The sequence below is a fragment of the Caloenas nicobarica genome, chromosome 1, assembly GCF_036013445.1.
Source record: "Caloenas nicobarica isolate bCalNic1 chromosome 1, bCalNic1.hap1, whole genome shotgun sequence".
In the NCBI taxonomy this organism is placed as follows: domain Eukaryota; kingdom Metazoa; phylum Chordata; class Aves; order Columbiformes; family Columbidae; genus Caloenas; species Caloenas nicobarica.
Window position 1 is genome coordinate 113,332,940 of NC_088245.1, and position 24,561 is coordinate 113,357,500.

The 24,561-nt window shown below is 39.8% G+C and overlaps 1 protein-coding gene across 15 annotated transcripts in view; it reads right to left on the bottom strand.

The window, feature by feature from the left end:
• Nucleotides 1–24,561, bottom strand: part of DMD (dystrophin) — a 1,281,342-nt gene that overhangs the window by 75,805 nt on the left and 1,180,976 nt on the right. For 11 of the 15 annotated variants that reach the window (XM_065627016.1, XM_065627025.1, XM_065626998.1 and 8 more), the window contains one exon: nt 6,459–6,520. In XM_065627016.1, coding sequence (XP_065483088.1) covers nt 6,459–6,520 — 62 coding nt within the window. Of the gene's footprint in view, nt 1–6,458; nt 6,521–12,811; nt 12,909–24,561 lie in introns of those variants that run through there. The other 4 variants (XM_065627055.1, XM_065627045.1, XM_065627073.1 and 1 more) reach the window with 1 other exon arrangement.

Sequence of the window (24,561 nt, forward strand, 5' to 3'; positions counted from 1 at the left end):
TGTACTGTCCTCTACAACAGACTAATCTCACTGAGTGTTCAAAAGCTCTGGGATGGGCCACACTACCTCCCGTCAAAGGTTGTTCATATAATTTATCTCACACACATACAATATAATCTGAGGGCATCTCAGGAAGTCCGTTCTACCTGCAAGCCATCTTGGGTTTTATTATTATAATTTCTTTTTAATTAATGAGGATAAACCATAGCCATTTCACTTGATTTAATGGACAGTAATTGTCTCAGTGCCTGGACACCATCAAACTGAAAAGTGCAGCTTGCATACTTCAGGTGATAACTGTCTCAAGAGTAAAATTTGGCAAGTTAACAACTAGTAACTTGCAAATAAATTAGATCTCATCGGGTCAAACCTTCAACTTCATTTGACAGAGCTTGTTTTGGGGGGTTTTTTTTGGTGTTTTTTGTTTGGGTTTTTTTGTTTGGTTTTTGGTGGGTTTTTTTAATCGCATATATTTGCAAGGAAAAAAAATGTGAATCTACAGTGATACACCTCAAAACATGAAAGTCTTACTCAACCATACCTAATGACATGCTCATATAGCTGTTCATAAATACGCTGCCTGCAGCAGGTAAATTATTTTGGGAATTACATGTCACTGTTGTCTCTGACACTGCCTAGCTAACCGAGGTTAAAAACTGTTTACTGTACAGCCCTGAACAGACCATAATTCTACTACCAGCCACTAAGCTTTCACATTTCATCAGACATTAAGGGCACTCACTCTGACTTTTCAAGAAGCTTCATCTCACACCAATTCAATACAGCTGTGATTTCCTGACCAGCTGATAAGAATGCTGTGTTTCTTCCTGCTGCCCAAAACCCATATATAAATCTTCTAATGATGCCCTACAGTGACATATATCGCCTCTTTAGGAATTGTAATTTAAAAATGCAAATGAGACAAATGCACAAAGGAAAGAAATTAATCAAGTAACACTGCTTAATATCAGTTGAGTATCAGCCATTGACTCTTTCATTGTAACAGTAATTAATGCTATCATCTACATCGCTTTGAGAATAACTAACAGTAAACAGTGTTATTATACAAACAGACATACAGCTTAACCACTCTCCATGAAACAATACGGCACGCTGTACTAGACCTGTCCCGCTGAGTAAAAAACCTGACAGTCTCTCTGCAAATTAGTAGATGGGAGGTAACCAGGGCATCAAAATGCTACTGATTGCATCTAGACCAAGTGGATGAATCACAGCATGTGCCAGCATCCCGATAACCAGACCAATTGACATGACCTTTGGGAATTGAGTTTTAGCATGTAATGGCTTTTCTTCAGCCTGCAAACCCACAAGTGTAAGAAAGGACATGATGTACACCTGGCTTTATTGCCCATTATAGGGTTGAGATGTGAATGGAGTTTGCATTCAGAAAGGTCAGAAACCCTTCACGTATGCTAGATGAGAAATAGTCATAATGGAAAATCCTTAAGTAAACAAATAACAAACAAGCATTGAAAAATATTAATGAATGGTGTCTGTTTGCAAACCATGAGTGTAATATTCTTGAGCAAAATCTTCCCATACTGGTCACGTACTCCATAACAGAACATTACTCTGTAATATTCTCTGTCACTGCTAATATGCCTATGATTTTATTTTCAATGGATGCAAGGTTAACTTCTACCACCTAACTTCTACTTCTCTACCATAATTACAAGTATCATCTGTTAGGTGTATGCCTACACAGGATGCAAGCATATGCTCTTAGAAGGATGACCTACTCTAAGTCTGACTAACTATCAAAGGTTGGCAGAACTCAACCAATGCTATTTTCTGAAATGAGAACCTTTATTATTCAGACTGAAGTTAACTCAAAAAGGACATCAGTGAACTGGAGATCTTTAAAGAAAGGCCATATGTATCATCTCACCAGATTTCAGTAGAAATCAGATGACTGATTTGTGCAATAGGTACATATCTTATCAGTACAAACAAGGAAATAACTTAGTTGAATTTGAATAAAATCTCATATTCAATGCATGGTGTAGTAGTTTGTACTAAATACTATTAAGGCAGAGAGGGGCAGTTTAGCTTCTTCAGGCAACATTTAAGAAGGACAAATCAAAACACGCAAACCAGAAAGGATAAGATTTATCCAACTCAGTGATTCAGAGCTGGAAGCTCGCATTGCTGCACCAGAGCAGCCAGACACAAGGTCAACACGGCAGCTACTGCTGAAAGCCCACCTGAGGCTCAGAGGTACCTTTCAGCATTCTCCCACCTTGTGTTAAGCAACTGCAACTTTTCTTCCGTGTACTCCACAGAGAACTGGCCACAAATCCCTCCAAATTAAATGGAAAACTGTCACCAGCACGCTGCAGTCCGCAAAGGTTTTTAGGTGTTTTTAGCCCTCTTGTCTCGCCTTGCTGAATTAGGAGAGATGAAGAGATGCAGGCAGCAATATTTGTGACTGCATCTTGCTGCTGCAATCACTGTTCCTGGGAACACTGATGCACCTTGAGGAGACTCGTACTGACGCTACATGGGAAGGCTGGAAGAGGGGGACATTAACACTATGGCGCGGTAGACCAAGTTCTCCTGGGCCATCACGGCAAAGGTTAGAGTCATTTTCAGCTTACAGGCAAAATACTGTCATTCTGAGCTAAGCTGCCCGCCATTAAATGTTCACTCTCAGAAGATAACCTGAAAAAACTTAAGCAATCCCAGATCGCTTTGATTCCTGCTCTTTCCATCTTCTCCCCTCACCCAAAGGTCCTTGAACTCTTCAGGATAATGAAATAACACAAATTCTCATCTCAGTGATGCCCTGGAGCCATCATGAAGGATGAGAAAATTTGTAAGTGGGCTGTAAAAGAATGGTGTAAAAAAGCAGATCTGCTGCAGGGGAACTGCTTTTGGAAAGCAAAGCAGCTGAAGCGGTTCTTGGTACTTTGAAGACTTTCAGAAGGAAGTCAGAAGAAAATGGGAGTGGTTCATAACGGTGTAAATACAAACCAGGGACATCTGTCAGCCCCTGAACCTTTGAGACTTGCATCTCACCGATTTTTACTACCTCTGCTATTGCAGCATGTGTTTTTTCTTTATGTTCTTAATTTATATAATTCCTTCTTAATTTACCCATACCAAGATCTACTAGATACATTAAATGATACAGCTTAGGTCACTGTTGCAACTACTTTTTGCCACTCTGACTTGACCATTAAACAACAACTATTTAATACTGATGGCTTATCATGTAACTTTAAGTAGCCATAACTTTAAATGAAGAGTGAAAATTGCCCAACTTGAGTCAGGAGCAGATGCTTCATTAAAACTAATAAAATGCTATATTGCTTAACTAATAAAGAAGAGCAGTCAAGAACAAGCATTTTAATATCTTAAAAATGAAAACTGGTTGTTCTTTTAACAGAAGTTAAGATTTTTTGATACATGTATTAAATTTCAAATTAAGTATTTTACAGTTATTACCAGTATCTTTATAAACAGCCATGTTTCAGTAAATGAACTCAAAGATAATTTGAGAATACTTCCCTCATTGGCAGGTTATTTTATAATTTCTTCCTATGGGTTCTTTCTGCTTTCTCTGACGCAGTCCCTATCGAAGATGGGACACAGGAATTCCTGGACCAACAACCTGATCAGGTACAGAAGTGTACATTGCATGTTCCTACCCTCTTTTATTAGTACCAAATAATGCTCCCAAGTAATTTAGATTAATTCTTATAAACATCCAAACCTCTAAAGACAGAAAACTGAGCCAATAAGTTTGAAACTCTGAACTCATCTATTTTAGCAAAATGTAAAGCAGCAATTTTTAGGTGTGTGAATTGGACATGCGAAGAATGAAACTAACACTACCCCTTTTTCAGAAGTGTCTCTTCTGTCTCAAAGACATAGGCAGACAATTAACATTACTCTGTGCCAGGTTGCACCTCCCCCATTCACTTAAAAAAAATAAGCTTTCAGAAATTTGTAAGAATTTAAATCAGACATAAGGATCTCCTAGCAAATTATGATATACTGACATATATAGAGAGCTACATCACATAGCACAACTATTCCCTACGGGCTAAGCGTAGGAGTTGGAAAATGGAAATGAAAACTCTTGACAGCACTGATGTGCTTGTCTCACTTTTTTTACATTTACCTGGATTGCGGAATTCATGTTTTCTACCAGCCTTTTAAAATGCATACATACTAAGCTCTTTACTAACTTCTTCACACGAATGAGAAGCAAAATTTGGATCCTAACGTGGGGTAAAATAATGACTATGCAATACAAAATCAACTTTAATAGTATCTTCTCAGATAAAATATTACTGAACAGTCTTAAAAGACTTCAAACATCCCACTATTACCGTTTTGACCTGAGGCAAAGCAAAGCACTGAAAATACATCAAGGGTTCTGTTCAAGACTGAACGGGTTATGCTTGTATTATGCAATTTGTATGAGAGTTAGGCAATGACGAATACACCCAGTTCAAAAATAAAATAAATTGGTAGGTTATTCAGTGGCACTTTTAATCAAAGCTTTACCCCATGTGGCAGTGCACTAAGAATCACCTTGTCTAATCTGTTTTGTACACATATATAAACTCTTAAGTTTACTAATAAAAACATACATTATGCATCTTTTGCTAAAATTAGCATCGCTTCCATATTGATGAGCATTTGGTCTCAACCCCAAAAGAAATAAAACTGGCCAGAAAGAAGACTGCCCTTCTGGACATTCCTTGCTCCAGAAAAGGAAAACAGCAGGATTTTGTAAGAAAAAGAAACAAAATCTGCCTAAACATGTTTCTTCTTCATGCAGTAAGAAATAAGAATATCTTAAACTCTTGACCTTCGGGTGATACTCATAGTGATAAAACTCAGTTACACTAAAGGCAAACTGACTTCAGCAGTCACACATGATTTGAATCGGTGACCTGAACCCATCAGGACAATTTTCTCCCTTATATATAGTTACGTTTTCACTTCTTGATATTGAAGAGTACTTTAGCTGAACCACGGAAATAACAGAAGAAACGCAGTTGCAAAAGGACCTTAGGTGTGACCAAACACAGTATCAGAAATATCATGAAATCTCTGGATCAAAGGCAGCTGTGGAGTCAGAGTGCGGTTCAATTAACAGGCAGCTGTTTGAAGATCTACCTGTATTAAATGGATGTCTGCATGTGCAATTACTACTTATCCTGAATCCTTTAAAGCACTCACTTTAAGAGCAGAAATATGAAGGAGACAAACAGGGCAATACTTTATAATTAAATGGTAAGTCAGTACTGGTCTGCTTTTGCATTTGGTTAGCCTGAACACATACATCTTGTATTCCTTTTTGACATATAGAGCAGTATTCTGGTTAATTTTTAAACAAACTGCTGCCACAGTGCTAACACTATAAGGAAAAAAAACAATCTTCACACTGTCTCATTCCATTTTATCAAATTACTTTTCTAAAATATTTTTGGTATGCCTTTAGCTGCAGAGCACTGTAGAGATACCTGAATTAGCCTGAAATAGATTATGCTGGCATAATTAGACTGTTTCCAGCAGCTAAACTAGAGTTTAGCAGGAGATAATTTAAGCTATTTTTCACCATGGTAAATAAACCTGCACTGAACGCTAGATTTGACTGTCCTAGTGCTCAAGCTGGCTTGTTTAAAGCTGGTTTATGTATGTGCACTGTACGGACATAACCTCCTTTATGAATGCAGCATATTCACTGATATTTCTTTTATAGAAATAGCTTACTTTTTATTATACCCTCTATTATTTATTAACAGAACCATTAAAAGCAAAGAGTTAGCATTATATGGTCTGCCAAGCAGCCTATACTAGAGCATGGATTAACCTATTTTATCTTATAGATGTGCTTCTGTTAATAAAATCTAAAGCTGCTAAAAATTTTTTAAAAAGCACACCACCAGATATGCACATCTGAAGTCATAATAAGCATGCAATTTGGGTATTCAAAATGACATCATGACAGCTGCCATGCCTTCTAAGTATTGAAAGTGCTTTAAAAATAAAGCAGTGGTAACGCAGTTTGGCAAATTGCTTCAATTGGCTTCCTACCATCCAAAAGTCAACATTAACAACAGCTCGGTTTGAGTTTTTTCATCTGCCTTTTGTAAAGTAGATCAGACAGTGAAAAGATTCGGGATTTTTTTTTTTTAAATTTCTTCCCCAGTCTTTCAGTGAGGGTTTGCAACAATGCACCCAAATTACTTTGTAAACCCAGCATACGTTTCAAACGTGCTGAAATATTATTTTTTCCACTGTATGTTTGAAATGTGTTATTATGCCTTACAGATTTCCCTTGCAGAAAATTTTAACCTTAGTAAAAGCACTGCCTCTCACTTTCACTTAATTTTGGTTTACTATTTCTGGAAATCTTTGCCTTCACAATTCATTACGTTGAAAAACCAAACCCCAAACATCCACTAAAAGCGTCTTACCTAAAGACTGGTAAAGCTCGGTCATCTTGGGATGATCCCAGCAGGTCGTTTGCGTCTCATGGCTACAATACAAAACACGAAAGTTAGTATAGTAAAATCGGTCTCTCCGTCCCGCAGTGAGTGACCCAGGCTGCACGTGAGAGCGCGGTGCTCGCCCTTTGCCTGCAGCCGGGGATGCTCGGGCAGGGGCTCCCAGCAGCGGTACCTGTGTCTCTTCCTTCAATACGAGGTGTTAAATGGGAGGGCTTTATTTAGTCATGGGCTCAAGAAACAACACTAAGCGCAGTGCAAATATCAAAAAGACAGCAAGTATTCAGATATGCCACGGTGTTTAGGGGAATTTGCAAGCACACCGATCAATTCTTAAAAACTCACTGTTTTGTACGCATCGTTCTCCAGCTCCTCCAAACTAGAGGAGAGTCATTTAAAAGGCTTAGTTCTTAAAGCATTTACGGAAATTCTGACCAGATACTGAAATCTGTGGTATTTTTGACCTACTGTACCCTGTGCGCTCTTTCCACACCTTCCTACGTGGTAGGTAAGAGCTGCCCAGTGCAGAGGCTACGATTCTTCCTCTCGGTACAAACTTCGGCGCTAAAATCCCCACGCAACAGCCCACAGGCAAACCACCAGCTTCCACCGCTTGTCAGGCCAACCTGTTGCAGCCCCCATATCGATGGTCTCTTTTAGCAAAGAGTGTTGCTGCTCCTCTTGTTCCCTGGGACTCCCAGGCCCTTTCCCTCGCCACCAGGGTCCCTGCGTGGTGTCAGGCGGCAGAGCTGTTGGGATGCCAGGGAAAAGCTGGAGCGGGGTTGGGAAACGCTGCAGTACGACTAGAATGCAAATTGGGAAGTCTCTGCATCGAGGCTAGCAGCTTTCAGCTTCGCAATGCAAGATGTTGCCAAAAGACATGCAGCGTGAGAAAGCCGACAAAATAAAGTGTTAGCAGGTGTAGTAGCAACTCATGTCTCCTAAGGTTACACATTTTATCATTTTTTTAAATGACAGCATAGCTAACATGATCATGTTTCTATTAATGTAGAAAACCTGAAAGAAAATTCTCCTTATCTGCCCTGTGCCCAGTAAAGTCCTGTTCATACAGAATTCAGCTACATTAAAAGACAACGATGAGTATTCATTAAAAAAAAAAAAATCTGGAGAGCAGATGCAGTACACAGTTGCTAGCAATCACATTTGCAATTTCTGTACTTAAAAAGCAGACATCCTCCTTCCGACACACACACACGCATCATTCGGAAGAAAACACGCAGGAGAGCGGGACCTGACCCACCGTGCCGTGGAGCTCCTGGAACACACACCTTCCAGCGCTGCCCTAGCTGGGCACAGGCTTTTAAACAAGCCTTGTCTCATTGACCTCAGCATCTCCTCCCCTTCCTAATTCCTGCGGTGGCTGAAGACAGAGCAAGAGGGAGGAGGACACCAGAAAAGCAATAGCACTCTTGTTCTTTGCTCTGGCATAAAATAAGCCCTGCAAAGGGAGGTGGCCGCAATCATATTCGGAAATCTGAGCCTGTTTTTTTGTTTTTTTTTTTTAAAATGCAGAAACTGATAGCTTCAAGTGAAAAACCTGTGGATCCGAGCCACCTGCACCCGAGCTCCTGAGTTTCCTAGCACAGTTGTTACAGGCGGGTTCTGCAGAGAGAAAGTAGCACTGGCAGCTTTTATCATACCCAAGTATAAATTGCATTTTTGAAGAAAAACAGAAATGGTTTCACTTATACACCAAGTCTCTAAAAACTGAGCTACCAGAAGCCTCTACTTATACAATGGCAGCCCAAAGGAAAAGAGGAAAGCACCGTATTCATCAAAGAGCCCTGTAACCAGAGATGTCACGATTTATGTATTTGGACTGCAGACCCAAACAAACACTCAAACCCACAGACCTGTGACTGCAGTTTTTCACACCCAACGTTAGTTCCAGATCAACAGCTCCCCAGACATGTGCATGGCCACCCTGGCTTGTTTCCCCATAGGCAGGCAGCCTTAGAAGTGGGGGACACTTGAACAGCAACTGTACCATGGTTTGTGTGCCAAATCATGTAGTTAAAATGAGAAAAAGAACTTACATACACAGTTACAAGAAACCTCCGAAAATAAGCTGCCTAACTTTCCCTGTGAAATTAGTTTGGCAGCCCCAGACTATTCTATGAATAAACTAGACCACTTCAGAGTCCATACCTGTCAACCTGGTAGCCTTCAAAGGCAGAGATTCTCCACTAAACTATTTGAAAACCACTGAATATCTGGCAAAGGTATCTATGTAGGATTATGGAATCCCGTGTCTGTGTTCGACAGAAGAACAAGAGGATCATCTCAGATGTGGAAAGCTATTATGGTTAATCACTATTCAACATTACACGGATGAGTAATTTATTTATTTATTATGGTAAGGCCCAGTGAATTTAGTGTGTATGTTTTAAGCTTTTGTCATTTACTAATCTTCCTGAAAATACATAACTGATTTTCCCAAGATCTTGCAAATAAAACTTCCATTGCCAAAGAAACATTGGACTCCAACTGTTTTCAGGTATTTTTTAATACCAATAACCTCAAACCACTACTCAGTGTGCTTTTCTTTCACAGTGCAAGATTAATTTCCTTGGAGATGTACATTTTGTAAGGAATGACTTTATTTACCTGCAAGTGACAAAGACTGAATTTGCAGGGCAGGTACACTTCCCCTCTACCCTACACTTTGCTTTATTTATAGAGTTAGTTGCAACTTAGAAGAAACACTCCTTTCTTTTGGTTATAGAAGTCAAGTCAGCAGAGACCCCAGCTCCTGCCCCACTGCCCTCCCAGCAGTGACTACCGGTGGGGCAGAGTGGCTGGTGGGGCCACTCTTGGCAGTGTAGCTGAGACCCCTCAACCTCGTACAAGACCCAGCAAAGGACTGGCAAGCCCTCAGCACACCTCTGCACTCTTGTGAGAAAAAAGGGGTTTAAAGCGAACTGAACCTTGGTCACCGCGATTTCTGTAGAGGCTGAGTGCCCATACTGAGCCAGGGCAGATTTTGCTGGTACTTGACATGCAGAACACCAGGAGGCTGCAGCTATTTCGCTCCACCTAAAAGGCGTTTGCCTCTTAACTGAACGCTTTCAGCTCAGAAAGTTATCAACAATTCTGCACACAGGGGCACCTCCAGGAAAGGTTAGATTCCATCGAGGCTATTCTTCATAAGCCTCTTTGCCATTTTCAAAGGCCATTTAATTGTGAGCTTTGGGGTTGGACCGGTGGGGGAGGATTTGTGTGCATGCCCTTATTGTGAGCACCGCCTGAAGTGAAATGCCAGCTCAGCAGTTTCAGGCAGCCTCGACCACACTTGGGAACGCCGTAGCATCCTTAATAGATCTGCAGCAAAGCGTTTGCCAGAGTTTCAAACTCCGGTGAACAAGGCCCTTTACAGCTTGCAAGTCAGAAAGACACGAGAAGTGTAGTGCAAGTCCTCTTGACTGGCAGCAGCTGAAGCAGGGTGAGAATACGGCAGAAATAAGCACTCAAGATGGTTTTCCAACAAACCACCAACATAAAAAGGCATCAATGCACACAGCCAGTAGTTTTCCCATATTGCACATGCTGAAGGGATGCATTTTTCAATTTGGCTCTACATTTAGGTCAACTACATTGATCGCTAGCTTTTAAATCATGGACATTTTGTAACAAATAAATATATAAGTGGGCTTACATGGCATTTTTTTTTCTCTTTCGCCTGACTTAAGCTGTAAAGGCGGAAAGGAAATTAAAATTTCACCCAAAAAGGAGAAGAGCAGCAACAGATAATGGTGATACCTAGGTGCAGGTGTGACTGGCACACTAAATACACTGATAATTCGGTGGGATGAAATCATAGTCTTCACTTAACACATCCTTTGGGAACCGCAGGACCACTTCATTAAAGGTTGATTACATTATATTAGCAAGGATAATTTTTATGTGGGGAATTCTGTCACACTGTGTCTGTGTGAACTCCTCTGTTCCTGCCAACAGTAGAGAGATTTGTCTCTCATCGCTGTCAGCAGAGCCAATAACACACAAGATTGAAAACCTGAAATCAAGAGACGATATCCTAACTGACATGCTAGCTGAATTACAGTTCCCTTGTTATAACTTGATCAGTTTGGACAAAATACAGTTATTTTATCTTCCTTTTATATTACTGCTGAGCAACAGCAGCAGCAGGAGGAATGAAGAGCAATGCTCCCTCCCTCCAAATTCCTGCACAAAGTCCCCCCCCCCCCCGCCTCCCAACATTCCTGCATAAACCACGCTGATTCACCAATGTGTTAACTGTTCTTGATTGGACTCCTCCTCCCCCCCCCCCTTTTATTTTTTTAATATATAGCTAGGGTTCAGGCTTGTGTATTCACTGCTTGGCTCAAGAGTCTAGAATTTTAGGTTGCAACTGCAGAGTCCTTTTTAAAGACTTACATTTCTCTTCATTGGAGATACCAGAGCCAGTTCTGCTGCGCTTCTCCCCTCACCCTTCATTAGAAAATGCAACATGAACCAGATGTGTGTAGAATAAGAAATTCTATCAGGTAGCAATAAATTAATAGTTAATACAATAGCAATAAATTAATAGCTACATACACTTACAAAAAAGCCAAAATTAAAGTAGTATTTTACAAAGCCCTGAACTGATCCATTTTCAAGCAACACAATTTATAACACCTCTCACCTTTTAGCTTTAAGATGAATAAATTGTTATTCCAAGCACCTTATAACTGTTATCAAAAAGCCAAACCAAACATGATAGAGTTGTTTGGATTTTACTAAACTAACACAAATGGAATTGAAATTGTTTGTACAAATAGACTCTACCACTGACTTAAAAGAAAAATGTTTTCAACAATAGATGACAGTGATTGCAAGGAAGACTCAATAGTTGTCTTTTATACAGTGTTTCATTAATTCCTTAGATAAAACAAGTTACTGCTATGGAAAGAATTCGCAACGTAAAAAGGTGGCACTCCTTTGTGCTTTACAAAGGACTACTGTTTTCATCTGTAAATCCAGAGACTACTGATCTGTGCAGAGATTATTGCTATTTAAGCCAAGGATCAGTGTCTTTTCAGCAGGAATTTGACTTTAGCATGTTTTATTGGCTTTTGCGAGATTTATCAGACTGCTGAAGGCAGGTGCTGATAATATATTAAAGTTTCTTGCCGATACTGGAAATGAATAGCAGGAGAAGGGCAAATATCAACTGCCAAGTACTGAATAGTAACTCTTTTTTTCTCCCCTCGACGTTAAACATTTATTTTGTACGCTCTGTCACGGGCAGATTCCTGCTCAGTGGCTCAGGCTCCGGTGAGCCTGCCTCCCCAGCTGTTACTCCTCCACCGATCCACTTGCTTTTCAAAGCCCGTCCTCTCCACTCCTGCCAAAGCAATTTCACTGCAGGGTCTTGTCAAATCCAGCCTCAAACAATTCCTGGGTGCTAAAAGGTCAGAGATCCTACATGTAACCACGTTTCTTGTTTCCTCAGCTCTGTAGGCACATGCCTGCAAAAATCACTTCTCAGCCCAACTTCAGCTTACGATGAGGCCTGGGGACACTGCTGCTGTCCCAGGCTGCAAGATTGTTTTGCAATAGGTATTAAAAGCCGACATACCAATCATCAACAAGAAACACAGCACTTATGATGCGATAGTCCAGAGGGAATCCCCTCCCAGCTTCTTCTGCCTATTTACCTGAAAGGTTGTTCCCAAGCACGAAATTACTGAGAAAAGTAATACGCCTCTAAGCACGTTTGTTTTCAGGGATTTTGTTAAAAGTTCACTCCTGAACCGAGCTACAAGACACGCCATGTGCCGCATGGGGACCGTTTCGCAGCACTGCGCTACCCCGTAAAGCCTGAGCAACAACGCGGTGAGACCATCCTCATCCCCATCCCCATCCTTTCGGCGCCCCCCGGAGCCCTTCGCACCTCCGGCACCTCCAGGAGCGCATTTTGCTCCCTCCCCCCAGCCCGCACCTGCACAGGTACCGCCGGCGTGCGGCTGCCCGCACATCGCCACGTCCTACGTGTTCCGAGCGGACACATCCAGCGCGGAACTACAGCGTCCCGAGCGGGGAAAGGCGCCGTATTAAACACCCTTTCAAGTTCCTGGAAGAAATCAGGCGGCAGGTTGATATTTTGAGAGCAATAAATGAAAGGTACCGCCGCTCCCCGCTACGGTCTATCAGAGGATGGTTAGACACGCTACTTGGCCATTGCGCGGGGCGATTACGAGCACTCCGCTGAAATACCGTGGAGCCCCTGAAACCCCAGCCCGACCCCAATTCCGCCCTCCGGCACCTGCTGCCCCCCCCCCCCGCATCCCCCTCACCCCTTGAGCTGCTCCCTCATGGCGGCGACTGCTCCGCAACGCCGTGGAGGCAGAAACAGCGCGGCCGCTCCGTGCAGCGCCGCTCGGCTCAGCCCAGCCCCGCCGCCACTGCGGCCGCCCCGCCGGGAGGGAGGGAGAAAGGCGGGCGGGGGCGGAGCTCCCCCGCCCAGCCCCGCCCCTGCCCGGCTGCGGCGGCGGCTCCGCGGGGACCGCCCAGGGCGGCCGAGGGCTCCCTCAGCTCCGCTGCGGGGTCTGCGCGGGCATCGCGGCCCGTGCCCTGCGCTCACCTGCCGTATCGCTGCTCCGCTGGCGGCGGCTTGAGGAAACCCTCGGGGCTCCCCTGCTTTTTTGTTCGTTTGTTTGTTTTCCTGGGATGAGGGTGTTCTTTGCCTTCCCCCGAGCCCGCCGTGGGGGGCGGAGGTGGGCGCGCCCGGAGGCTGGCAAAGCCGTTCACTTCCAGCCGACTTGGGAAGAAAACTTAATGAAAACATGCACCGAAGCTGGGACGGATTTCAAACGGGCTTCAACGTGGGATTTTTCGCTCCGCAGCTGTTAATTTTCGGCGCTTAACACGCCGATTGGTTGATTTGTGAGTGAAATCAGGGAATTTCATTTTGAAGGGCTTGCCATGGCCTCGTAGGGAAGGACCAGCTTCTCCCCAGAATTTTCAGAGCAGAAGAAATAGTTCTGCTCGTGCTGAGTAACTGTCGCAGTGTTTCTTTGTATTAATTCCTACTTAGTATTCAGTACACAAATAAAAGCTAACAATCTCTTGAGTGTCACAAGCATTTCAAATCAGTGCAGCCAGTCAGCTCTCATCTAAGTTTTACATCTGTGTCCTTTATTCATTAAAATAATGCTGCATAGAGAACCAAGTCCACACAACTTAGTAGTTTTCCAGGCCTTACAAGCTCTGCCTTCTTGGCAAAGCCACCCAAAAAGGGTGCCTTTCAAACATACAAAAGAAGTCTCTATTTTTACACAGGGAAGATGCAGGCCTAGAAGCACGGAAAATTCATCTTGCCCATAATTTCTATATCACAAGTATATCCCATAGACTGCTTCCCTATTCCAGAGATGTTGATAAGCACTGAACTTGGTGGAGCTTATCCTAACTACCAGGATATTCGGAGCTTCCTTTATGACTCTAGGTAGCTGGGTTATCTGATTGTAGGGAAATCTCGCAGGCAGTTGAAGAAAAGGCCCATTAGAACCATTAAAAGTGTAAGATGCTCAAGTCTCAGCCCCTCAGGCCCCCAAATGCGAATATAAAACCTAATGGGATTAAATATTAAATTCTCGTAGATTCTAGACAATTTAATTTGTTTTCAAAGGTCTAGTTCACAGTTCTCAGTTACCTATGATCTACAACACTACCCCAACATGCAAAGAAAAGAGGATTCACTTTTGCATAAACATAAATCACTACATTAAAGCTTATTAGACTCTGTGAGAATTTTCCATTTACTTCAGTGGACCTGGTATTACATCAATTGCCAGATCAGGTAGCTTAGTTTTGAGGTGAATGACCTGGCTGAAGGCTGTCAATTGTCTTACATCAACCACTTAATCTTTTCTCATCTTTAGCTGAGTTTTCAGAAGCGAGACATCTCTAAGTCTTTTAAAATGGGATGTTTAGCACGTTAATTGGGAGGAACCTCACCATCTATTACAAGGAGAGAGCAGCTGCCCATGTCACACAGAAGGACTCAGTGTAGCTAGAATCCTGCCATTTCACGGCAAAAGTAGTTTGTTTTCCTTCAAGAAGTATCTAGGACTACAATACACATTCCTCCAATTTTTGTTGTTACTGGAGTTTCCTGGTCCTCCTTAACAGAAGCTGCTATTATCACATTTGTCTTCTTTCCCATACAATAGTGCCAAGTAATAAGAATTTTTAAAACAGTCTGAATTTCTCATACTTTGCATAATCTTCTTTCTCCTAGAGTTACAAATAAAGCATTATATTCAATTAGACTCACAGCAGGTGAAAACCCCAATTAGTGAATCCATTTGCTTGGCTTTCTTTCCCTACCTTACACCCACACACCACTCTTTTTTTTTTTTTTTTTTTAACAATAAAGGGAACTCTGAGTCACTCCTCAATTGAAAAGCAAATTAACCCTTTGATCTCCCAAATCAAACTATTACCCACTCAAGAACATCCAAGGGAAAACAAGAATGTTGAAGGATTAAGAGATTAAGGCCTATGACTTTATAATTTGATTTTATTTAAAAAAATCTGTTTAATGTAGTTCTGATTGTTGTCTCCAAATTCACAAAGGCTGTTAGCTGTTTTGATTGACCTCAAAATTATACTTTTGCTGTATAATGTGTGCAAGTAATACCATTCTTATTCCAAATTATTTTTAAACTACCCATAATTTATTATAAAAACATATTTTGTTTGCACTGTAAATGGTTACTGTCTTTGGCATTTGTAACTGAAGCCAATCTTTATGCCATACTTAATTTTAAGCCATTTATTTGACAAAAGACAGACTTCTTCCTGGAGAAAATAAAACAGAATTACAGAGTAAGCAGAATTTTAATTCCCTGTGTTGCTTTTCTTATCCAAGGGCTATTCAGGGCAGGGCCTTGCCTAAAACCACTTAGTAGGGCAGACATTAAGTGTCCGAGTTTACTTGTTTAGTACTTCATGAGTCAGAAAACTAAAGAGACATTTCTTTAGTTTTACTGTCATTGAAAGTGAAGTTACGGCGTTTTCCTATTAAGTAAGTCTTGCTTTCCACAGCTCTGTGAAGCATGTAGTTCTCCTTGTAACGCGGCTTTACTATTTCTCCATTATCTGGGTAGTGGATTAGCGAGCGCTTGCTTTGTGTATAAGAAGATGTTGTGGTGCCCTGTTTTGGGTTGGCTAATCCGTTATGCTGTTTGAGTCTATTTTCTTTTTCTTGGTATAAATAAATACTAAGAATCACTTGGGATGGCACGGTGACACTTTCCTGGATCATCTGTCTTAAATATGCTCCAAGGGTTGACAATTCCAGGATTTTTTTGGTATTTGTTGATAGCTCTCTCAGAAGAGCCAAGAAGACAGTACTGGTTTGGAAGCTGCTGATTTGTCTTGTCTCTTTTTTTTTTGGCTGTTTGCACATTGCCACTTAAAATACTGCAAATGCAATGAAGAAAATAGTTTTGAAATTCTACATTCATTTTCCCCAACATTGCACTGTAAATTAAAGGCCCACTAAAACATTCATAGCTCTGGATACTTAATAATCAGTTCTTTACACCACAGGAGAGATGGGGAAGGAGCATAACACTTTCTGTCCAGAGGGAAACCCAGTCTGTCTCCTGTTTGAAAGGAGATTAGCAGGTGCTTCTATCTACACAGGGTTCATTCTCCATGCTGTAAGGCACATAACTGGCACGTGGAGCTCCAAGAATTTACCTGACATGTTTCACTGAGATGCTCTTGGAATAGAGAGAGTAAAAAAAGGAGTTTGTTTGTTGTTGTTTTGTCTGTTTGTTTGTTTGTTGGTTTTTTTCCCCTTTAAAAAAAAAATAAAACGAATTCTGCAGTAAATCTTACAGAGCTTTCAGCAATGTAATGCACAGCATGGAAAGTATTGCTGCACAGCACGTGTGGCAGGAGTATGTCTACTCCTGCTGAATGCACAACCTCTGCATTCCTTTAGGCTGTACTTGCTTTTGCTATAGTAAAGACACCCAATTAAAACTGAAATCTTGGTCACCCTATGAGATGAGTATCATGGAGCCTCAGGAGCAGTCTGTGTGTGCCTTATGTCACACTGCATTGTGTGCTGTTGATAAAAGATGAATGAGAGGGTGCCTGTCATTTTGGATATATTAGATATATGCGTGAATTTCATCCTGTTGAAATCTTGGAAAGGCTAATTTGGAGAGGCTACATTTATTTTTTTTTTAGCTGACATTGACACCCTGCAGTAGGAGAATACGTGTTCAGTCTACTGGCAGGTGTATGACCCTGAAAAGAGGAGCAGAGTCAAACTGAGATTAAGTAAGATTACACGCATCGCTGGATGCAGTGGATAGCACATCCAGGTTCCACCAGGGTTATGAGCTCTTCAGGTAAGGACCTGTAAATGCTGAAAGCTCTTTTCTTCCTTCCATACCAAACCACGAGAAATAAAGAAAATTAAGAAAGGAATAACTGCTAGTTTTTTAGGATGGAGACAAACTGGAGTGTGAATAGTCCCAAGAATGGGAAGATCAAGAAGCATAATGCCAAAAAAATGCTAGATAATTAAAAGTATTAAAAAGTAAGGCTTTTGGAAAGCTAACTCCAAAACCACAAAACCAACAACAAAAAAACACACTGTGAAAAAGACTTAAAGTCCACCAGAAAAAAACTTATGCCGAGCAAGACAGTTTGCTGGTCTTTACAATCTATAAATAAGATTTGAAATATAACAATAATACCATAGTAGATTCTGAGTTTGATGAATCTGTATTGACAAAATGAAAGGTTATCACTTCAGGGTGTAAGGTTGAGAAAAAATGCAGACTAATAAGGATAACTTAAACAAAACTATTAAGGCAAACTCCATTTCTTACATTTCTTTGCATTCCCAGATAGAAATAAATGACTGTTTTGCCTCTGGGGGGATTAAAATAAGCAGGATTTTGTAAACTCTCTTGTGCACTGACTCTCTTTTCACCTCAAAAATCTTTCTTTCCATGCATAAAATTACATGTTGCAAACACAAAAACTAGCTTCCCAAATAATTAACTTCTCTACTGTTTTCTATCAATGTTTGGATCTCAATAGGAAGAAACCCTCCATCTTGCAGTCCTGCTTCACTCAGGGCCCAGAAAATCTGATGCTGGCTATTGGTCACCATGCACTCCTGGTCCCTAATGAGCAGCCCTCTCTTCCAAAGTCTTCCACAGATGACAAAGGAGAAGCATGCCTTCCTTTTTTACTGATTGACTTTTTGGTTGCATTCCATAAAATATGTATTTTTGATGCTATCAATTTTTTTTTTTTTTATAACTAACATCATACGAACAGAAAAGTTCTTTTTTCATTGAGGACATTTTTTTTTTTTTCAAAATGCCCCTACGCAAATATTATCTAGAAGAGAAAATATTCATTTGGGAAAACAAGCCACTTAGATCATGCTGGGAGATTATGTATTGGGATGTAAGACTGCACTTGGGTAGTAAAAGAAGAGGACAATAAAATCTCTTGCATTTTATGACAGCCATACGCAGGCGGGTTCCAAATCAGACCCCTAGCTTGGCAAATTTTGCTCCTTTGAATTAATGCCTTCATTTTTTTGGTGTCTGTATTTTAGCAATGGATGCTTCGCGCTGTTCTTACAGAACTTGTAGTTTTTGTTGCTTTAAAATAAACTTTGAACCTATCATAAATACCACATCATTTCATCAATGATTATAATATACTATACAAAACATTATAATATATAACTGCAACAAGAGGCCCTGCCTATTTTTATGTACACACTATTCTTTTCCATCATCTTCCCAAACATGTCAAGGTTGTTGACCTCAGCAAATACGATAAGTTTGAGGTCTTCTCCTAACCTTTTCCCGAGATTGGGCCACGCAGAGCCCTGATACAGAGACAAAGGGATTGTTCTCCCCTTCTGGTAAATCAAACTTGTGTTGATTTAGTTTCAAAACTGGAGAGTGTTTAGCTTCTCCCAATACCCTGGTGTAACAGGAGCAAAGCTCTCCCTAAATGTCTTATGTGTGGATTCAGAAATCAGAGGAAGGTGCAGCCCTGCACTTGGAAAAGGAACCAGCCTAGAGAGGTTAATGGGAGGAGGGAGTAGCTACACCTAACTGGCCTCACCAGTAAATCCATCCAGACTTAACTCCTTCATCTGATCCAGGGGACATTTCTCATGGTTTATTTGCATAGAAATGCAGCTTCAGGCTTAGGGTTGTACAACTGTTCCCAAACTGAGGTCAGACTTGGTAACAGCAAGAAAAAAAAAAAAAAAAGCTGGAAAGGAAAAGTTTTTCATCTGGCATTTCTTAAATCATAACCTTTATTTCATTACAAACCAATAGTCTATGAAAAATGTACTTTAACTTGACTACAAAACAAGGCAATTGTTCATACAACTCTGGCAGTGCCCTTTAATGGCAAGTGGCAATGGTCTCCTTTGTCCTTGCCAAAGAGTGAAAATCAGTGTTTATATATACAGTCATTCAAACCAAATATAGACATACAGATACCTGCATTAGCTAGTGCTTCCAGAGACAGATAAATCAGTATCAGCTACCATGGAGCCATGTCCTAGGGCACCGATATCATTTTATCCCAATTGAAGCTAAATGTGTGTTAGCACTTAAATACTTAAGAGGGATACCAAGGAACTTTGAGGTAGGATTAAAATTATTTCTTAGCTAAGTGTAAGAAAATTATTTCATTCATTCTCCTGTGGCAAGTTCAAGCATTTACACTTTGGCACATGCTTCACTTAATTCCAGACAGCTTCTGCCTCTTTCATTTACTTAGCTATAATACAGTTCTTCCTAACAAAGTAGTCCTCCCAGGTTTTGCATTTAGGTATCTGTGTAGCTCCTTCTGTCTCTGGCACAGGAGCTGGCAGTTAATTCGGGAAAGCAGCCTGTGGATGCTAGCTGATAGAAAAAAAGTGTTGCTAAATTATATCGCACAGTTTAAACTTATATGTTTAACTAAGTCTAATAATGGGATGCATTTAATAGAACTAAATGTGTAGGTATAGTTTCAGTATTTCATATGGTTGAATTGAGCCAAAGCTCTCATGGTACACCTCAACAAAGCTTCAGATAGCTTGCAATTCTATAGACCTACTCTCATTTAGTTCTCTGATCTCTGTTATTAAACAGAAAATGGAGTCTCTTAGTGAAAGAATAAACCCACAAAATGGAGATTCCTTTTCTAGCTACATAGCCGAATTCACCATGAAAAACTAGCAATGAAAATCTGGCGTGCCTTGTCTGCACAAGTCAAAGAGCCTTGATGTTTATGGCCAAAGATACTCAGATGACTTGTAGGACCTACCATAGTTCATTATTAAATTAAGGACAATGGTGATTGTGTGGAGCTCAAAATCAGCCAAAATATTTTTTTTTTCTTCCTATACTGAGCATTTTTCCACATTGAACTAATCAAACAATTTTCAAATTTGCAACTATTTCCTTCATCTTTAAGAAATTGCTTTCAAAAGTGCAAACTAAATCCTGAACAATCCTCACAGCCCTAAAATATTAAGGATTTAAGCATTGCTCATAGTCCACATAAACACTCCTAGACCCATGCTGCTACATCTCACTGCCTTGAATACATTATCAGAAATGTCGACCTACAATTCTACCATATTAACATCTTCAGCTTTTCTAAAATAGTCCAGACTTAAAATTCATATTGCTAGGGCTAACCAGAGTTATCCATTTTTATAATCTCCCTCAATACATGAAACAGAGCGCCAGATTATTTTAGAAGTTCGAAATACCAAATTCCGTATTATCTGGCATATAAAACATCACACTGGTTTTGTCACTTTCCTCTCAAGAAAAAACTAAAAGCATTAAATTCAACCAAGATTTCTCTGTATCTCTATAGTACACTACAAATGCAGACCATGCGCAGGATCCAAACTATTTGTTTATTTAATAGTGACCACAAGCTGGAATTTTAGGCTGTCATAAATTTAATAGTCTTAGATAACGTATTGCCTGTTGTGTAGAAAATGGTTTTTTGAGTGTCCTTAAAGTTAGAAAGAAGGATCATCTAAACTCACACCTCCTGTCTTAGAAAACATTACAACTGTTTGAGCATTCATCCTTGATCCCAAAACAACAAAATCAGTCTGACATATTAAGAAAACGTGCTGTTGTTTTAAATTATAATTCTTCTCTCAAGGTAAATAATTTTCCTTCAATTACTATCAACAGCTCTGGCTCATGATTGCCAGCTTTAGAACCAAATGCCATTTTGCAAACAATTAGCACCGCTTCAGTTAATGTCTTTACGATAAGGCCCATCGGCCAAAGGAAAATAAAAAAAAGACCTTCAACCTTACCTTTTAAATAAAAATTTGCTTAAGACATGTGGTGTGTAAATACTTTTGTACCTTAGTAATGAAGATTACTTTTGCTTATGGATATTATATTTTTAATCAGTACTTGGAAATGTTACTTTTCCATAGTTTTGTTGCTGCAGTTGCTCTTATTTCTCATTCTCAAAAATCCAGAGTCATTATTTCTCAAATTGTTATCCTTCCACCCATGTCCCTCAATTTGTTCTGTTTTTAGGGTTACTAACAGAGCAAATAATTTCTTAAGGATGAAAATAATTTTGCAAAGATTTGTAGAAGCTGACAGACTAACAATTTTTCCAGATAGAACCCAAGCAGGGACCGAAAGATTAGACCTCATCTAATCCACTGGTTTTATCAAATCAGGGTATTTAATACTGAACTAAAACCTTTGGAGAGTTTTGTTTTTAGCAGCTTGCCATACTGAGTATTCATTTGGCTTTATTCTAAGAATTACAATTTAGGATTCAAAGAGAAGAAACATATTTTTTGTTCATGAGGTATCATCCTTAAAAGCCTTCATTCCCCAAACAAACACACACCTTTTTTTCTTTTTAATTTATGCCATATTTTTATTATTTGTCTGATACTCTTCACAGTAAACATTACACTTCACTGAGGCTAGCATTTATTTTAAAATTTTGAAAGGGATTATATGCAATTTGGTGATGGTAGTGCACTCTGTTGGGTCGGAGACAAACTGACTGGTTTTGATAGTTATTTCTGTGTCAACACTGTACATGAAACTTGCTAGGAATCTGGAGAAAACAAGGCCAGTGGGACTATGTCTATGCTGCCATTTAATTAAATTATTTAGTCTATGAAATGGCCAAGACACATCAACTCTCCAAATGTGACAACGTTTTGGTTATTCAGACTTCCTAGTGGCACGTTATCTGATACCTACAGTGCTATGTGTGTCTACCCTGAGAATAATAGCCGTCTCTTGGGCCAAATTTCAGACATTGACTCTTGTTCTTACTGCTGAGAGCCGGGTTGCTCTACAGCAGACAGGCCATGGTACTCCTCTGTGTCCCACTTTGTGCTCTTGTGGGCCTAAGGCATGATTTTATTTACACACATATATATCAATATTTTTAAAAAATTAAAATAATTTTTTTTCATTTCTAGTTGTCTGACATAATGTAGGAGATGTTGCAACCAAATTGCAGCAACAACTGCAGTGTCTTTTTGAAACTAGTTGGGCCTGTCACTGCAGAATAAATCCATCACATCAAATGGCAAAAACTTCTCCCTGCATTGGGAGAACCAGAAGAGTTCTAGATCAGCTCAAACCCCTGTGACTTCAATGCCATGCAGTTGAATACAGTGCTTTGCTGTGCTAGATCCTCAAGCTTTCTTGCATAAGCCTACCAAAGAAATCAGCTGGTAATCCAAGTAATTATTTTTAAGGAGTGGATTTTCTATCCAGAAAGGAACTGATTTGACAAAACCAACTCACTACCAATGATGAGCAGCCATATCATAATTTCTTTCAAAACGTGCTGTATGCTCTATATGCAATTTTTAAAGTTTGCAGCAGTCAAGTTTTCTAAGGTGAAGGAACTATTTCCATTCAAAAACTTTGTAAGCTGGCCCAATTTTTGATGGAATTAACTAATTGAAGAAGCACCTCCAATGCACGCCAGCAGAGCAGCTGGCCTCTCATGGCATTTCTTTCTAAAAGTGTCATTATGTACAAAGGAATGGTTTAGGTAGCAACTTCTATAGGAAACTGGTAAAAGGGTGGGACTTAGAAGAACATTCATCTGCGCTCTTGGACTCCTCTGTGTTCACATACACTACAGCATCTCGCCAAGTTTGTCAACTGCAAAGCTACAAGTGTTCAATGACAATCCTCTAACCCTTTTAGTGCATCATATACTACATACTGAGCTGAATTTTACTTCCAAACAAAATTTTGGCTGTATTCCTTAGTACGTACAGGTTGTTCTCACATTGTCGGACTGTCCCATTCTCTCACTTAAAACAATTGGATGGATTTTTAATGTCATAGGTTTGCTTGTTCTTGGATTGCCACAGTTTGTATAAATTAGTTCCAGCCACCGAATTCAACACTGAAAAAGACATTTCTTATTTTCTTGATTTAGGTTATTATGCTGAAATTCTATTTTTTCTCTACTTCGTCTTTCTGTGCAATTTGCAATTAAGAGGATAATTTAAAATACCCTTTACAGAACAATTTAAGTGTCTATTCTATCGTTTTCCTCTAAGTCAACATTTCATAAAGTGCTAAGTTTGACAGTACATAATTTGGTAAGAAATTTAGCACTGGATTTCAGTGAATTCAAGATAAAGAACATTAGCTGAAAAACCACCTACACATAAGCAATACAGCACTAATCTATGCTACTATTCCTAGGTGTTCATTTATTGTGTAAATATTATGTGTTTAAACAATGCCTTTTTTATAGATATAGTTTGATCTGATCCTCTCTGCCTTGACACAATCAAACTGACCACAACTAAGTACAGGGAATTAAAATAGTACTATGAGTACTAAATTACTAGAAACAGTACAACATTAACCTTAGATTGGTGTGTATATATAAGAGCAGAATTGAGATTGCTATTTTTAAGGAACCCTTCATTTTTATTCCATTGGTAAAATAAATGGTCTTTACTGGAGCATAAGGGCATAATGCAGCTGTAAAGTTAAGTACATGTAGAAACCAGGGGACTTTAATCCTAACTGAATTTTCTACCAGCCAATATCCTAACACAAAGGGATCATCTAGTCAGTCTCTTACATTACATCATGTAAAAATATATATATGTATAATTAAGAATTTCTATATCTTTTGCTGGCATAGGAATAGGACAAATGTGGACAGGGAAGTGATGAGTATACAGTATAATAACTTCTAGGTGGCATATCATCTGTCTACTGGTAGGTATGTTGAAAGAAATAAATGATCAAAACCAGTCTAATTTAAAAAAAAAAAGATCAACCAAGTCAGGATGAGTTTTTGGAAATAAGACTGCAACACAAGTGATATGAAAGCATCAAGATGATTAAAATGCAGAATCTTATTTATTATACATTAGGTAGATCAAAGCTTCTCAGTGATAACAAGGCACTGATTGGGGGTTGCCACCTGTTTGGTCTCACAGCGGGAATCTGTTAGGTGAAGCTGTGTTGAAGGCTGTTGGTACGTATTACACTTATGAACAGCTTATATTAAAAAACCAACCAACCAACCAAACGAAACCCCCCGAACCAACCAACCAAAAATCCACAACAAAACTAAATTATTATTCTTTTGCTGAAGATGTTTACTTATTATTCACCAGCACATATGTTACTTTCTTAGTAAATACAAAAATGAAATTCTGCATAATTCAGGAAGATTTCTGAAACAAACAAACAAGCAAACAAAAAATTGCAGGTAAATTCTCTTACTTGAGGCACATCACATATTTCTTTGAGATAGTGCCAAAAGGACCTGAAGAGTATTAAATTAGAATATATTTCAGTTGTGGTTTTGGAGAGTGCTGAGCCTTGCAGCAGCCTGAGTTCAGAGAGGAAATATTATGGCAAGCAAATTATCCAGGAAAACTAAAAACCTAGAGAACAAGGCAAGAGGCAGTTTTCTAGATTTTTTGGTTGTTTGTCTCTTTTGTCTAACTTCTGCACAAAGAAGAGGGAAGCTGTGACTTAGG